This window comes from Oncorhynchus clarkii, chromosome 4 (assembly GCF_045791955.1).
Source record: "Oncorhynchus clarkii lewisi isolate Uvic-CL-2024 chromosome 4, UVic_Ocla_1.0, whole genome shotgun sequence".
In the NCBI taxonomy this organism is placed as follows: Eukaryota; Metazoa; Chordata; class Actinopteri; order Salmoniformes; family Salmonidae; genus Oncorhynchus; species Oncorhynchus clarkii.
Genome location: NC_092150.1, coordinates 30072425 through 30089486, shown reverse-complemented (window position 1 = coordinate 30089486; position 17062 = coordinate 30072425). Strand labels below are relative to the sequence as shown.

Genomic DNA, 17062 nt, shown 5'->3' with positions numbered 1-17062 from the left:
CTGCGCCTGCGCAGATCCAGGTGTTACGTGAGAAGAAAATGTCTGCAGTGCTACTACAAGCTCTGGAGCGCGCTGAGATAACGAAACTCCCGAAAGCTGTTCAAAATAAACTGGAAAAGCTCATCTCTGATCTGCAATATGAAATAGATTTCCTCAAGTCACACCAGGAGCAATTTAGAGTCGATAGTGGTAAGAAATGGCCGACAGCCCCAGCTAACTACGTAGTAGGATAACGCGTGGATGGCCTTGACCGGCAGCATCGACAACTGTTTACTAGCTAGTTTTCAAGGCAGAGGAATATGATGGATTCAAAAATAGCTTTCCAACATTGTTTATCAACCATTTCTAAATTGCTTTGCTACTGTAACTAGCTAGCGTTAGCTGTACTGTCTGGCGTAACCTGGTGAATGAATGACTGAGTAGGGTCTCCAACCCTGTTGCTGGAGCGCTAACGTTACCCTCCTGTATGTTCTCCAGGAATAGGATTGGAGAGTCCTGCGTTTTCTTGTTGAAAACTTCTCTACTCTCTGTCCCTATAGCTAGCTAAACGTGGAAGTAGCTAGGCAACTTCATTAAAGTATTTTGATTTATAATTTAGCTTTCAAGACGAGAGCAGCCAAGTTGACATGTGTTGTTGTCACTCTTGCAGAACAACAGTTCTTTGAGAAAGTGCAGCGTCTTGAGCAGAGTCAGGAACAGTTTGTGACCCAGACTGAACAGCACCACAAACTCCGAGAGGAGTTCACCAAGATCAGTAAGTGGAACTAGTTATATGATCCAGCCAAAGTCTCTTTAATGACTGCTGCATACATGTAAACACTAGTATGTGATGCATGTTTGGCTATTTACTGACCATGACTAAAGAATGGGGGATGGCAATCTACCATTTCATGAAATTGCTCTTCTTTTCTATAGATGAAGAACTCAAGAGTGTGCGGGAAAATAATAAAAAGTGTGAAATCAACCAAGAAAAGTTTACATCTGAACAGGTGAGATTCATGATCTTGTCACCTCTTTGACAGTTGGTGTTGACACCTTTTGGGGCTTAATATAGATGTACACATTTTTATTCTAGGTCCAGTTCTCAAAAGCCAAAGATGAACTGGAGTCAGAGAAGAGGGAGCTTGTGCATACACTGGAGAGGAGATCTCAGGAAGTGGACTATCTGAGTGGTATGGATGAATCTATGTGGAGGGATATACACACACACACACACACACAGTCTTTATCTAATGTCTATGGGATTTATTTGATCATCAGAGGACTTGCAGCACCTCAATAACAAAGTGGCAGAAGTCAATACAACAAAGATGGGGCTGCAGCTCAAGCTGGACGAGCTCGAATCCTCAGAGGTCAACATCAAGGTGAGCCTATTTGAATGTTCTGTAACTTGTGAACTCATGAATAGGACCCAGCTCTTAAGGAAGGTGTTAAAATTATCCAATACATCATATGTGTAATCCACACTGTTGTGCCTATTACCTCCAGTACCGTGAGAAGCGTATGGCGCAGGAGAAGGAGCTGTTGCAGGACCAGACGGCCTGGCTGAATGGAGAGCTCAAGGCTAAGAGTGAGGAGCTGCTGGCCCTGTCACGTCAGAAGGGCAACGAGATCCTGGAGCTCAAGTGCAGCCTTGAGAACAAAGAGGATGAGGTATGACCAAGACAAGCCCAATAATGGACTAAAGGAGCCTAACGTTACTCCTTATAGTCCAAGGACCTTACATGTTCTGTTACAGGTGAATTGGCTGTGGAAGCCAAAACAGCCAAATACTCCATCTAAAAGTGAATTGATTCTCAATTGCGATACAGTTCTAGAAACATAAGACTATTTTCATATTACATAAAAATAATTTCACAAATGCAAATTTACACATACATAACCGTCTTTACCACGGTTGCAGCCGACAGTATTTCTCATTGACAACACGTTTGTGGCGTCAGTCTTCCGTTTATACACAGGTGTTCGGAGACGCAGACACCTAATTAGCTCTGGCGGCCCAACTCTGTTTTCCTTGTTTTCTGTAAACAAGCTCTGTAACATGGAAATATGGCCATGTGGGAACCCTACCGCTATAAAGATATGAAGTTATTTAACCTTTTTAATTTTTGGGAAATTATTTATCGCTGATATGAACATTCCTTATGTTTCCAAAGCAGTACTGCAAGCGATGCTTGTTAATGTTTAGCGCAAGCATCAGGGCTCTTAACAAAACTCCATGGCATTGTTGAATACTCATTTATGATTGGCTTGAAGGGCATTCTATAGCATCCATTATTTCCCTATTACGCATGGTGTATCAGCACGGTAGAATTCAATGGCTATAGTTCATTCTGATATTTTCTATTGAGCTGTTTCTGAAAGCAAAAGTCGAATTGAAAACATTATTGACATTGTTGAATTAGATTTTCATAATAGCAAGCTAGGACTTGATGGTTTAGTTCGCTAAACTAGCAATTACGTTTGGATACCATGGCAACTACTGTATCTATCTAGTAAACTTGCTAGTAGCTACTTCAGTGGATGTTGAACACATTTCTACCTGCAAATGTGTTAAATTATAGCCATGGTATAAAAGGGATAATCCATTCGTGGCTCTGCGTTCTCTGGAAAATAATGCAACTCCGTGGAAGGTCAGTTCCATTCCACCTTCCACGTTGTTCATTATTTTCTAGAGAAAGCATAGTCCCTCGTTGATTATCTCTTACGTAGTTAGCGTCTGAATGGGGTAAACCAAGACATAACAGTAAAAAAACATTATTTTCTAGAGAAAGCATAGCCCCCCGTTGATGATCTCTGACGTAGCTAGCGTCTGAATTATTTTCTAGAGAAAGCATAGCCCCTCGTTGATGATCTCTGACGTAGTTAGCGTCTGAATGGGGTAAACCAAGACGTAACAGTAAAAAAACATTATTTTTCTATCACAAATAGTTATGTTGGGACAACTGTACATGCTGGTTTCATATTCATCTATTGAGTATGTTTTTGATATGACAATGTCTCTAAACTATTACCTGACTGGTTTATCCCCATCTACTGTGTCAACATTATGTTTTTGGTTGTTTTTGTAGTTGAACAGAGTCCAGGACCAAGTGACAAGTTTAAAGACTTCAAGTGAAAGCCTTCAGAAGCAGACTGAAGACATGATCAGCAAACTGAAAGAGGCTAAGGAGCAGCACGCTAGCATGGAGGAGAAGTTTAGGAATGAGCTGAATGCCAACATAAAGCTCTCCAACTTGTACAAGGTATGTAGAACAAGTCTAGGATTTGCTTTCAATTCCAATGAGTACTCTATAGCTCTCAAAATCAGTCATGATTACAGATGTTGCTCATTTGATCGGTACATTTTTTTTGCTTTTCAAATCAAATGTCTTTGTCACATGCACCAAATATAACGGGTGTATATTTTACCGTGAAATGCTGATTTATAAATAAGCCCTTCCTCAACAATGCAGAGTTAAAAAGTGAGGGAAATTAGCACACAAAAAAAGGAAACGGTAACACAATAAAATAACGAGGCTATATACAAGGAGTACGGTAGGGGTAAAAGTAGTGATGCACCGATATGACATTTTTTGTTCGATTATGAGCTCCGATATTTTCCTTGACAAAAAACTCGATACCGATATTTAAAATTTTAGCAGCCCTTTGAGCATTCTAGTACAGTTAAATAGTTAACACACACACATGGATGAAGCGGTCTAAGGCACTGCATCTCAGTGCAAGAGGCATCACTACAGTCCCTGGTTCAAATCCAGGCTGTATCACATCCGGACGTAATTGGGAGTCCCATAGGGCGGCGCACAATTGGCCCAGCATCGTCCGGGGTAGGCCGTCATTGTAAACAAGAATTTGTTCTTAACTGACTTGCCTAGTTAAATAAAGGTTACACACACACACCACACTGACCAAAAAGTTGTTTTGTTGGTATTTACGTATGTCCCCATTAGCAGTAAAACATAATCAAAACCTATTTCTTTCACTTGCTGTGGTGTTTCGTTGTTCAGTCGTTTCATTCTCAACCAGGATTTCTATGGAATGCCGTTTGAGTCTTTGCGTGTCAAAAAAGATACACGTCAAATAGTGTCATAAGCTTGTCGACCAATCAGGACCTGAATATGACTGCACGTCGCATAATTTAAAGCGTTCATAAATTGTTAGTGTAGTTATTACACATTGAATACACTATCACTCGTATTTCATATGTCACAACGATTCATCGATACGTATGCTATGATGCTGGTAAAGTTGTCTCAAGCACCTACTGTGCTGGTCATAAAAAAAAGCTAGCTAGCTCATGGATGGAAACAATGTTCTTTCCCAAAAGCATAGCTACTGAAACAGATTGTCATTTTGCTATCTTTAGCTAGCTAACTATATAGCTAGGTGTCATCATCTAAAATAAGTTCTTATTTGATACAGCCTGGATTTGAACTAGGGACTGTAGTGACGCGTCTTGCACTGAGATGCAGTGCCTTAGAACGCTGCGTCCGTGCATATGTTAACTATTTAACTGTACTGGAATCCTTAAAAGGCCGCTAAAATTTGTAATATCAGTTATCGATGACAGGTTTTTTGTCAAGGAAAATATCGGTATCGGCCAAACATGTCTGCATCACTACTGCGAATACAAATACCTTAAAGGGTAGGGACGTGGATTGGAACCAGTTAGTATTTGTTGTAACCACCATTTTGCTTCATGCAGCGCGACACATCTCCTTCGCATAGAGTTGATCAGGCTGTTTATTGTGGCTTGTGGAATGTTGTCCCACTCCTCTTCAATGGCTGTGTGAATTTGCTGGATATTTACATTTTAGCCATTTAGCAGACTCTCTTATCCAGAGCAACTTAGTGCATTCATCTTAAGATAGCTAGGTGGGACAACACAGCACAGGCATAAAGGTAAATTTTTCCTCAACTTGGCTATCCGTAGAGTCAGAGCTAGAAGGTGTGTGGGGGTCAAGTGCTGGTTGAGGTAAGGAAGAGGATTATTTAAGATACTGTATGAAGAGGTAGGGTTTCAGATGTTTTCGGAAGATGGGTAGGGACTCTGCTGTTCTAGCTTCAAGGGGAAGCTGGTTCCACCGCCAGGACAGACAAGAGCTTGGACTGGGCTGAGCGGGAGCTGCCCTCGCCTAGGTAGAACGGAGTGATCGGGTTGATGTAGGGTTTGTGCATACCCAGGAGGTAGGGAGGGGCAGTCCTCTTGCTATTCCCGTAGGTAACCACCATGGTCTTTTAGTGGATGCGAGCTGGAAGCCATTGGAGTGTGCAGCCAGTGACTGGAAGCCAGTGGAGTGTGCAGAGGAGCGGGGTGACATGAGATAACTTGGGAAGGTTGAAAACCAGGCGTGCTGCTGCTTTTTGGAGAAGTTGCAGGGGTTTGATTGGTCAAGTGGGAAGCCCAGCCAACAGCAAGTTGCAGAAGTCCAGGCTGGGGAGGACAAGTGCCTGGATTAGGACCTGCACTAATTCCTGTGTGAGGTAGGGTCATACTCTATGGATGTTGTAGAGCATGAACCTGCAGGAGCGGGTCACTGATTTCATGTTTAAAAAAAAAAAAACAGGGTTTTGTCCAGGGTCACACCAAGTTTCTTTGCACTCTGGGAGGTCGACACTGTGTAGTTGTCAACTGTGATGGAGGCCTTTGAGCAGGCAGGCCTTCCCGTGAGGAAGGGCAGTTTTGTTTTGTTGAGCTTGAGGTGGTGGGTTGACATGCAAGTTGAGGTGGGGGGGGGGGGTAGTTGACATCCGTATAGCAATGATAGGAGAGACCACGTGAGGATATGATGGAGGCGAGTGACTTGGTGTATAGAGAGAAAATGAAAGGGCCTAGAATCGAGCCCTGGGGGGCAAAATTAGTGAGAGTACGTAGTGCAGACACAGATCCTCTCCATGTCACCTGGTAGGAGCGGCCTGCCAGGTAGGATGCAGTATAAGAGTGTGCATATCCTGAGACGTCCAGCCCTAGGAGGATCTGATACGTTCAGTGTCGAAGGCAGCGGAGAGATCTAGAAGGATGAGAACAGGGGAGAGAGAGTCAACTTTGGCAGTGTGGAGAGCCTCATGTCACAGAGTAGAGCAGTCTCGTTGAGTGACCCGTCTTGGTTAGTGTCGAGAAGATTGTTCTGAGAGAGATAATGAGAAAGTTAATCAGAGACAGCAAGCTCAATTGTTTTACAAAAAAATTAAGAAGTGAAAAAGGTCTATAGTTTTTAATGTCAGTTGAGTCGAGTGTTGGTTTCTTAAGGAGGGGATGCATCCAGTGGTATTGGCGGGAACTGGAACATGCTGTCCTACACGTCGATCCCAAACATGCTCAGTGGGTGACATATCTTGTGAATATGCAGGCTATGGAAGAACTGGGACATTTTCAGCTTGCAGGGATTGTGTACAGATCCTTGCATTATCATGCTGAAACATAAGGTGATGGCGGCGGCTGAATGGCACGACAATGGGCTTCAGGATCTCATCACAATATCTCTGTATGTACAAATTACCATTGATAAAATACAATTGTGTCAGTAGCTTATTCCTGCCCATAACCATAACCCCACTGACACCATTGGGGCACTCTGTTCACAATATTGACATCAGCAAACCGTCATACACACTGTCTGCTATTTGAAAACGGGATTTATCATGAAGAGCACACTTCTCCAGTGTGCTAGTGGCCATCGAAGGTGAGCATTTGCCCACTGAAATGCCCACTGAAATCAGTTAGGATGCCAAACTGCGGTCAGGTCAAGACCCTGGTGAGGACGACGAGCACGCAGATGAGCTTCCCTGAGACGATTTCTGCTCTGGTGGACATTCCTGCAGTCAGCATGCCAATTGCTTGAGCCATCAGTGGCATTGTTGTGTTGTGTTTATATTTTTGTTCAGTATAGACTAAAACTTTCTTGGTAAATAATATGGTCTACAGCTTATCATGAGGCATTCCAACCTTGAGACTTCCTTTTAATATTAGAGATCGCGCACCAGCTGTTGCTAACAGAGAGACACACAACTGCTGTTCTCATAGAAAAAAACAGCTAAAATTATATTTTCCATGTCCTTGTTCATCCAAGAATCGGAAAACAAAGGATATTGCAGTTCTTCAGATCACTTTGATAGGATAGTCTCGAACGGAGCTCGTCCAGTTTATTCTCCAGTAATTGCAGGTTTGCCAATCGAATGGAGGGTAGAGGCGGTTTATCCACTCGCCGACATAGTCTCATCAGATATCCCGCACGCTGGTCTCTGTAACACCGCCTCTTCCTTTTTCGAGTGTCTGGGATTTGGGCCTTGTCCGGTATGAGAAAGCATGACCTTCGCATCAGACTCATTAAAGTAAAAATCCTCATCCAAATAGAGGTTTGTGATCGCTGTTCTGATGTCCAAAAGCTATTTTCGGTCATAGGAAACAGTGCCAGAAACATTATGTCAAAAAAAATTTAAGATCAGCGTAAAAAACACTAAATGGCATAATTGGTCAGGTGCCCATAAAATGGCTGCTATTCCCTCCAGTGCTTCTACAGTATTTTCTTTACTTTTAAATTATTTTTTACTTTAGTTACAAAAAAAAAAGCTTTTTTGTGGGTAAGCTTTTGGTGACCATTTTAGTTAACAGGTGCATGTTACATTTTCATGGTGGATGACGTGAATCATTTAGCTAATAAGTGCGTTAATTGTTCCTGTCTAAACACTGGCCAACAACCCTTTACCTTGTCTTCCCAGGGAGCTGCTGCAGACTCTGAGTCCAAGAGTGAGGAGTTGAGTGGGGCTGTAGAGGAGCTGCACAAGCTGCTGAAGGATGCTGTAGAAGGTAATGGAGGGAGAGAGAGACCAGAAAGACAGTCACACACACAACTATTGTCTCAATGCAAAACTGTCTAACACAGGCACTATGTTTTCTTGTCATTGGTAGGCTAACTTTATTTGTCATTAGTCTGAATTCTCCTCTCCTTTCCTCTCTACAGCGAACAAGGCCCTGGAGGTGAAACTGCAGGAGATGGATGCCTGTCGGATCAAGGAGGCTGCTGAGCTGAAGGACAGTATCTCCAGTCTGGAGAAAGAACTGGACAACGCCAACGAACTTCTGTCCGACACCAAGCTCAGAGGTCAGACTTAAGAAACAATCAGCGTTTTTTTTTTTTTTTTTTACTGAACAGTTGACTGGACCTTCAAATGACTAATAGGGATGGTGTCTCTCCGAGTTAGCATCATTACCAGCAGATTTGACAAACTGGCCACAGTGTGATTTCTATTGATCAAAGAATGATCAAAGAAACCCCATCATCCGAATACAAATCAGTCTTGTTTTAGGATGATGGGGTTTCTTTGATCATGCTCTGGAGACTTCAGTGTGAAATTGTTAGCAGTTGATGTTATTCTTTAATAACACAGACCCCAAAGCAAATCAGGGGGAGGAAAATAGGTTTATTCAAAATGCACAAATCATGCTTGGAAGTAGTAGATGGTCATTCTCCCCTGTCCTCAGTGATGCTCTCCAGTGATTTTCTCCCCAGAAGAAAGGGACAGGATCTAGTTTTATAACCCAGCCCTAGCCTGTGGTTGACCAACTAGAAGTCCTTGCAGTACAACATGGCCAAATAACAAGTATTCTATTTCAGGCTAACTGTATAGACAAATTCCTGCCATGTCTCTGACCCATTGATAAATCATTCCTTATTACAGAAAAAACACTTACCATTGATCGTTATTTCTATTTACTTCTTCTTTCTCTGCGTTGTGTATTTATCTTCGACATATTCTTACAAAATGGAGGAGGAACCTGTTTGCATGGTTGTCTATTTCCATGCCCTGCAGGTGCAGCCTCAGTGCTGTCAGAGGAAACGGTTACCACCATGTCCCCAACTGCAGCCGCCGTGGCCAAGATTGTCAAACCTGGCATGAAGCTGACTGAGGTAACCACTAGAGAACGGCCGACGTGGATTTGTTTTAGGGCCAATACCGTTTTTTGGGGTGTCAAGGAGGCCGATGGCCAGTATTTTAAGCCGATATTCAATATTTTTGTATATAGTTCCCCCATTTTAGGGGTACCAAAAGTATTGGGCCAAATATGTGTATTAAAGTAGTAAAAAGTTACGTATTTGGTCCCATGTTCTTAGCATGCAATGACTACATCAAGTTTGTGACTATACATATTTGTTGAATGCATTTGCTGTTTGTTTTGGTTGTTTCAAATAATTTTGTGCCTAATAGAAATGAATGGTAAATAATGTATTGTCATTTTGGAGTCACTTTTATTGTAATCAAGTATAGAATGTTTCGAAACACTTCTGCATTAATATGGACGCTACCATGATTACGGATAATCCTGAATGAATCCTGAATAATGATGCACAAATATACTCCCCCAAAAATGCATGTCTTGGGGTGATGATATTTGTGTGTCAAACTTTCTCACTGATCATTCACAATTCATTCAGGATTATCTGTAAACAGTAGCATCCACATTACTGTAGAAGTGTTTAGAAATTCGATTTTATTATTTGCAATAAAGGTGACACGTTACATTATTTACCATTCATTTATATTGGTCGCAAAATAATCGGAAAGGTTAGTATGTCTTGGGGGTATGGTATTTGTGCGTCTAACTTTCTCACTCATTCACATGAGCTGGAAAGCAACCGAAACAAAAAGCAAATGCATCCCAGAAATTGGTAGAATCACAAGCTTGATATAGTTATTGTGTGCTATGAAGATGGGACCAAATACTAAACTTTTCACTACTTTAATACACATACAAGTGAATTTGTCCCAATACTGTTGGTCCCCAAAAACGTGGGGACTATGTACAAAATGTGCTGTAATTTGTAAATGGTTCACATGATATGGATGAAAATACCCTCAAATTAAATCTGGCAGGCTGCACTTCAACCTCATCGTCATATTGTTGTAAATCCAAAGTGCTGGGGTACAGGGCCAAAACAACAGTGTGTCACTGTCCCATTACTTTTGGAGCTCACTGTATATTAGCCTACTGATCATGTTATCAGTAGAAGCATCACTCCAGCTTGCATAGAAGCATCACTCCAGAATGGCACGCCTGTATGGAAGGACCTCATATAGGCATTGCTGTTTGAGACTATAAAATAGCATTTATTCAATGCAAGTAGTTCCAACGTAACGTCATGATTTATAATCACAGATGCTTATGAAAATAGTTGATTTATTCTTTTGTCATTTTCCTTGATCAGGATTTTTTTAAAAACATTTTTGCTTTCAGGACGCATCTCTAAACAACTCAGCTGCCAGGACGAAATTCGAAACAACTCAATTGGCTAGTTCAGCTATCTGTCAAGAAAAAGGCGGGTTGTAACTTCAGCCTACTGCTACTTTTGGATAGGGCGAGGCTGTAACTCCGCTCCCTTTCACATCTCTCACCATTAGTGATGGGTAGGATTGGGCAGTATTAGGGCTGTTACAGTGACCGTATTACTGCCACACCGGCAGTCATGACCGCAGTCAAATTCCACGTGACCGTTTAGTCACGGCAACTAGGCTTCTCCAAAACTGTGCTTTGATGCTGCTGATGGTCATTAGTAGCCTACCAAAACTTGATAACTGCCTGGTACTCAGCACTCCATTGTCCCTCTAATCACTCTGGCATCAATGCAAAAAATATACATTTCCCCTGCCCCTGTTCTGAGATGGGTGCATGATAATGGTCCAGTCTAAATCCAAACTAATTTCACACATATTATTTAGTATATGTAAAGACAAGATTAAAGTAAGAATAGTCTGATGGGTGACAACATTATCACTTGTGAATGATGTATTATCACATGTGAATGATGCCCAGCGTGTGCAGTAAGGCAAGAAACAGCACTGATTTTTTTTCACATCATAGTCGGACATCTCATGTAGCTAGCTCATAGACTTATATGTTTTGATAAGGTTTGTATCACAACTAAAGTGGCCAAATAACTAACTAAAAATAATTAACTAAAAATAAGCACATTTATCTGCTTTACAACCAGTGTTGGCAGCGCATGAGTTTCAAGTTTGGGGAAGATCATTTTCACCATAAATTCACCGTTTATAATAAAGCATTACATGCATAATCGCATTTGCGGTCACTTTTGAGAACAGTATTTTCCCGCTAATTGCAATTTGGAACATTCCTGCTTATAGCCAGCCTAATGCAGTGTGCACATTGCTGGGCTTATAATGTGAAGAAATATCCCAGTAGTTTATCAATATTTTGTGGTAAATGTTCTGATTTGTTGCATCAGCCTCATTGCTTTTAAAATGTGTTTTTTTGATGCTAGTTGTTGTATTCATGAGGGATCTATCACATCCCACAACCTTCTCAGAGTATGTTTGGAATATTTCTTTCTTGCACAGTAGGACAAATTGACCAATAGAATAGGTCAACTTTTGTACTATGGGGATAGTAAATGGACAGTGCTTTTGCTGTTCGTTAGGCCTACTCATCTTTTTGGCTGACGAAATGTAAATGCCTGCAGTTGCGTTCCCGATGTGTCTGTCTTCACTTGAAGCCTACTTCGAAGATGAGATGCCTGTGAGAAGGGCCCGATTACGTGACGGGAATTAGCTAATAAGAATTGAGGTATCTGATGGAGCCATGTGAGTGAGAGGTGCTTCGGAGCAAAACGATTGGCAGCCGGGAGGAAGGAATTATAATTATTTTATTCAGCTCAAGGGCACAACTGCCACAAGGCATGGACTATTTTAGGGGGCATTATGTCCAAATGTGGGAATGCATAAATAACTAAAAATTAAGCATTTAGGAGGACCTGTTTCTTTGTTAACTGCTCAACACAGAATAGCGGGACTCCTTTGGAAATCCTTTGGAGAAAATATCCTTTCTATTTTATTCAGCTATGTTCAATTGTAGTCTTCATATTATAAAATAATGCCACGGAATTCTAAGCAAATCTTGTCTGCTAAATGAACTAGTGTAGCCCACAGCCATATGGCATAGCCAGATCAGGGCCTCACATAAGGACAACTCAGAGTATGCTATTCTGTTCTTCTGAAATAGACAACATTTTCTTCATATCATGTTTCTTCAGACCTGCCTAAAATAAATAATGGATTAACTGTGATGGTGTAGGCTATATTACATGGATTTATTACCCTTTTTAAAAAGATGTTCCAAAGGTCTGCATCAAGAAGGATTGTTTCTTAGTTTTGATGTCTTCACTATTATTCAACAATAGTTTAAAAAATGTCAGATAAACCCTTGAATCAGTAGGTGTCCAAACTTTTGACTGGTACTGTATGTATTCTGTATTTACAGAATTCATCTGCAGAGATTCTTGACTTTGCTCAGCAAATGGTTATATTAAGAAACATGACGCTCATAGTATACAGTACCATGTATTGTATCATAGTATACAGTACCATATATTGTATCATAGTATACAGTATCATATATTGTATCATAGTATACAGTATCATATATTGTATCATAGTATACAGTATCATATATTGTATCATAGTATACAGTATGAGTTTGAGCTTCTTCTTTCTTCTCTCCAGTTGTATACGGCGTATGTGGAGACCCAGGAGGCGCTGGAGCTGCAGCGTGTGGAGAACAAACGGGTGAATAAGTACCTGGATGACATAGTGCAGGAGGTGGAGGCCAAGGGTCCCGTCCTCAAACGCCAGAGGGACGAACATGAGCGCATGCAGAAGTCTGTGGCCAGCCTGTCGGCCAAGCTGGAACAGGCAGTTAAGGTGTTTTTTTAAATGTATTTATAGTTTGTGAATTTGTTATACAGTGCCAAAACACCTGCTGTAAGTCAAACGGAGGATATGTGAGGATAGTTAGAAACCAATGTACAGTCAACTCCTGATTAATGCAAGGTTTTGAACTGCACTAAAACTGCACTAAACCAGATCATGCAGATTGTCCAGCGTAAGTGAAAAGAATGTGTTTGAATTGTAATTGGTGAACTGCACTGCACTGCAATGTATTTGAGTTGGTATTGGTGAACTGCACTGCTGATGCCGTGCACTTATGAAAGTCCACTAAATACATTATGACACACTATGACTGGTTACTATGTGTTTCAGGAGGTGCAACGTCTGCAGAAGGTGACTGACGAGGCCAACAAGCACTCTTCTGTCCTGGAGCGAGACAACCGTAGGTCTGAGGTGCAACTGGCAGACATGGCACAGCAGGTGGGACATCCTGTATTATCTATTTTAGTGAAGCCTCACTGCTTTTCTTAACATCACCTCTAAAACCTCAGTGTTGTCATAGAATTATGTGTGAAAAAAATCTATACAAATGTTGATTATAAAAAAGTGACTGTTGTAGGTATGACTGTTTTTAATTCGGACTTAATCAATAGCTTTTTCACCCCATACCATTACCCACCAGATCCGTGTCCTACTCATTGAGCTGGAGGAGGCACGTGGCAACCACGTAGCATTCGATGAGGAGGTGAGCTCTGCTGACATCAGCAGCACGTCGGAGGTCATCACACAGCACCTGGTGACGTTCCGTGGCGTGGAGGAGCTCCAGCAGCAGAACCAGCGCCTCCTGGTGGCCCTCCGAGACCTCAGCGACGCACAGGAGAGAGAGGAGACTGAGACCACAGGCACCAAGTGCGATATACTTGTCCATGTTCTTTGCTGATCATTTGTGTTTTGCTTTCATCCCAACCCCCTCCCCCCTAAAATAAGTGTCTGATTGTCCGTGTCTCCATCCAGAAACAACCCTTAGCCCCGACCCACTAGACACTTTTGTAGGTCTGATTTGGAATAGTATAAGCAATATGGTGGTAGCTCCTGCTCCACCTTTCCTTTTGGTTTCCCTGTCTGCAAAATGTTTCTGTTCTCTGTGGATAGGTAAAGGTCATTGTATTCTACCTCCAGGCGCAGTGAGCTGGAGCGGAGTCTGGAGAAGGCCCAGGCAGAGCTGGAGGCTCTGAGGGAGCAGCGGAGCCACCAGATGCAGCTGGCGGAGTCCATTGTCAGGCAGAGAGACATGTACCGTGTGCTTCTGGCTCAGGCCACTGGAGTCAGCTTCCCTCAGCAAGGTGGGGTTCACATACATTTCCTTCTTCAGGGCCTGATGAGGCTAGTGTAGCCAAACCTTTGTAAATGTGGGTGCAGGAATAAAGCACGGGAGCAACAATACCCTGTGTAGCCTTTTGGTTCTTTATTGTTAGTCAGTTTTGGCCCAGCCCTGGTGGAGAACTTTTAGATTTGTATATTACCTACACACTGACCCTTTGACCTCTTGTCTCAGGTGCAGCACCCGAGGAATTCTCCCTGACCTCCACCCCCCACCGCTCTCCAGCTGCCACCCCCACCACAGCCGCGCCCACTGGAATCGTTACAATGGCGACAGAGTCAACTGAGGCGGTGGAGGCCAAGGCAGCCCTCCGACAGGTGAGCCCACATAATTCTCACCCTTTTGCCCTCAGAACATCCTCAACTTGTCAGGGCATGGACACTACAAAGTGTCAAAAGCGTTCCACAGGGATGTTGGCCCATGTTGACTCCAATGCTTCCACAGTTGTGTCAAGTTGGCTGGATGTCCTTTGGGTGGTGGACCATTCTTGATACACACGGTAAACTGTCAAGGGTGAAAAACCCAGCTGCTTTGCATTTCTTGACACAAACCGGTGCACCTGGCACCTACTACCATACCCCGTTCAAACGCAATGACATAGAGTATTTCTCCCTCAACAGTTTTCCGTGTGGGGTACGCAACTGAATAGTAGGAAGGTGCTCCAAATGTTTTGTACACTCGGTGTATATGCAACATTATCTGTCCTTCTGTCGCATCAAACCACCATTTTATGATAGATCACAAACAATATCCTTCAATCGGGTTGATTAAAAAATTGTTGCTGTACTCTTATCTGAAGGAACGTCTTGTTTGCTGTGTGTGTAGTTGCAGGAGGTGTTCTCCTCCTATAAGAGGGAGAGGTCTGAGAGTGACAAGGCCCTGGCGGAACAGACTGAGAAGCTACAGGAGCAGGTGTCTGACCAGAGATCACAGAATGCCAAGATATCCACCCAACTGGAGTTTACCTCCAAGAGGTAAGAGCACTGCACATCACTCTCAGGACACTACACAATATCACATGATGAGGTAGCTTGTCTTTTTCTTTGAACTCAGGAGTATGACGTTACTTCACAATATTTTAGCAAAGTTTGCTTGATAACTAACGGAACCTGCTTGGCGACTTATTCCCCCCCCCCCCCCCCCCCCCCCCCCCCCCCCCCCAGGTATGAGATGCTGCAGGATAATGTGGAGGGCTACAGGAAGGATATTGCCACTTTGAAGGAGAAGGGACAGAAGATGGCTGCTGTAGCCCAGAAGAATGAGCAAACTGTTAACACCTTGACAGAGGACCTGAGAGTTGCACAGGAGAAACTCAACATGGCAGAGGTGTGTGTTTGTGTGTGTACCTCATGTTTGTGTGTCCCAAGCCTTTTGTTCATTGTGTTAGACAGACAATACTTAGTCTCTCTCTCTCGTAATGTGTGTTAGTGTTTTGCTCCGCCTTTCTATACATGCATTACATCTAGTTTCTAAGCCACAGTGAGCTGTGCTGACACTGTTCTCCCCCAGGGTCGTGCTGAGAGCCTCAGGAAGGAGAGGGATATGCTGAAGCTAGTGGAGTCCAGACTGACCCAGGAGAAAGAGACCATGCAGACCCAACAACGAGGACAGAACATGCTGCTCACCAATCTCAAGACCATACAGGTTTACACACACTCCATGTGCTTGCCTATACACAAACACCAATGTCAAGACAATGGAAACAATTCAAACTAACCACTCATAAAATGGTTGAGGCACTGTTCTCTCTCTCTCTCTGCATTCGTCTGTTTTAACGTTTCACTCCCTGTGTGCTCATCCAGGCCACATTGGAGCGCTCAGAGACGGACACCAGGCAGCGCCTGAGCGCCCAGATAGAGAAGCAGGAAAGAGAGATCGGCCAGCTGCAGAAGAGACTGGGGCACGATGTGGAGCAACGCCACCTGCTGGGCAGAAACCAAGATGTAAGTCCCTGATACCTTTTCTCAGTGCCAACCACAACCCCCTCTACCTGGATTCTATCGATTTGTTCTCTTCTATCTTTCCGCTTTCTCTAATATCACACTTCATTTTTTTCCCCAGAGACTTGCTTCAAAAAGGCAGCACTCAAAGCATTTGTACATGCATACCAGTGGAGGCTGGTGGGAGGAGCTATAGGAGGACAGTTGCATTTGTAATGGCTGGAATGGAATAAATGGAACGGTATCAAACACATGGAAACCACATTTGATTCCGTTACGTTTATTTCATTCCGGCAGAGCAATGAGCCCGTCCTCCTATAGCTCCTCCCACCAGCCTCCACTGGTACGCACCATAGATTAAATGAACCCCTTCCGCTCTTTTTTTAATTTCCAGTTGCAGCTGATGGATGCCAAAAGGCAGCTGGAGACCCAGACAGGCCTGCTCCAGAAGACCAGGGATCAGCTGAGTGCTGCCCAGCTGGAGATTAGCTCTCTCAGGCTGCAGCAGGGCAGTGAAGAAGGCGGCCGTCCGTCCCTGGGCTCCCAAAGCTCCCCGTCCATTCCCATGGGCCTCAAAGGTAAGAGTACACACAATGTTACAGAATCAACCTCAGTGCCTTCTAAGACCTCAGAATGTTCAGGAACCACTCATAAAAGTTTTTATATCCTGAGAATCAAAATCAAATCAAATGTATTTATATAGCCCTTCGTACATCAGCTGATATCTCAAAGTGCTGTACAGAAACCCAGCCTAAAACACCAAACAGCAAGCAATGCAGGTGTAGAAGCACGGTGGCTAGGGAAAAACTCCCTAGAAAGGCCAAAACCTAGGAAGAAACCTAGAGAGGAACCAGGCTATGTGGGGTGGCCAGTCCTCTTCTGGCTGTGCCGGGTGGAGATTATAACAGAACATGGCCAATAATAATAAGGCAGAACAGTTGAAACTGGAGCAGCAGCACAGCCAGGTGGACTGGGGACAGCAAGGAGTCATCATGTCAGGCATGGTCCTAGGGCTCAGGTCCTCCGAGAGAGAGAAAGAAAGAGAGAATTAGAGAGAACA

At 43.2% G+C, this 17062-nt stretch overlaps 1 protein-coding gene across 7 annotated transcripts in view; it reads left to right on the top strand.

Annotated features, from left to right (window-relative positions):
- Positions 1-17062, top strand: part of LOC139406712 (nucleoprotein TPR-like) — a 38168-nt gene continuing 21106 nt past the window's right edge. For 6 of the 7 annotated variants that reach the window (XM_071149662.1, XM_071149658.1, XM_071149663.1 and 3 more), the window contains exons 1-20: positions 15-189; positions 650-754; positions 916-989; positions 1076-1172; positions 1261-1364; positions 1489-1653; positions 3072-3245; positions 7720-7807; positions 7962-8102; positions 8812-8909; positions 12517-12714; positions 13054-13161; positions 13364-13590; positions 13861-14024; positions 14237-14379; positions 14888-15036; positions 15226-15388; positions 15572-15706; positions 15865-16005; positions 16397-16580. In XM_071149662.1, coding sequence (XP_071005763.1) covers positions 39-189; positions 650-754; positions 916-989; positions 1076-1172; positions 1261-1364; positions 1489-1653; positions 3072-3245; positions 7720-7807; positions 7962-8102; positions 8812-8909; positions 12517-12714; positions 13054-13161; positions 13364-13590; positions 13861-14024; positions 14237-14379; positions 14888-15036; positions 15226-15388; positions 15572-15706; positions 15865-16005; positions 16397-16580 — 2809 coding nt within the window. In that variant the 5' untranslated portion in view covers positions 15-38. Of the gene's footprint in view, positions 190-649; positions 755-915; positions 990-1075; positions 1173-1260; positions 1365-1488; positions 1654-3071; positions 3246-7719; positions 7808-7961; positions 8103-8811; positions 8910-12516; positions 12715-13053; positions 13162-13363; positions 13591-13860; positions 14025-14236; positions 14380-14887; positions 15037-15225; positions 15389-15571; positions 15707-15864; positions 16006-16396; positions 16581-17062 lie in introns of all 7 variants that reach the window. The other variant, XM_071149660.1, reaches the window with a different exon arrangement.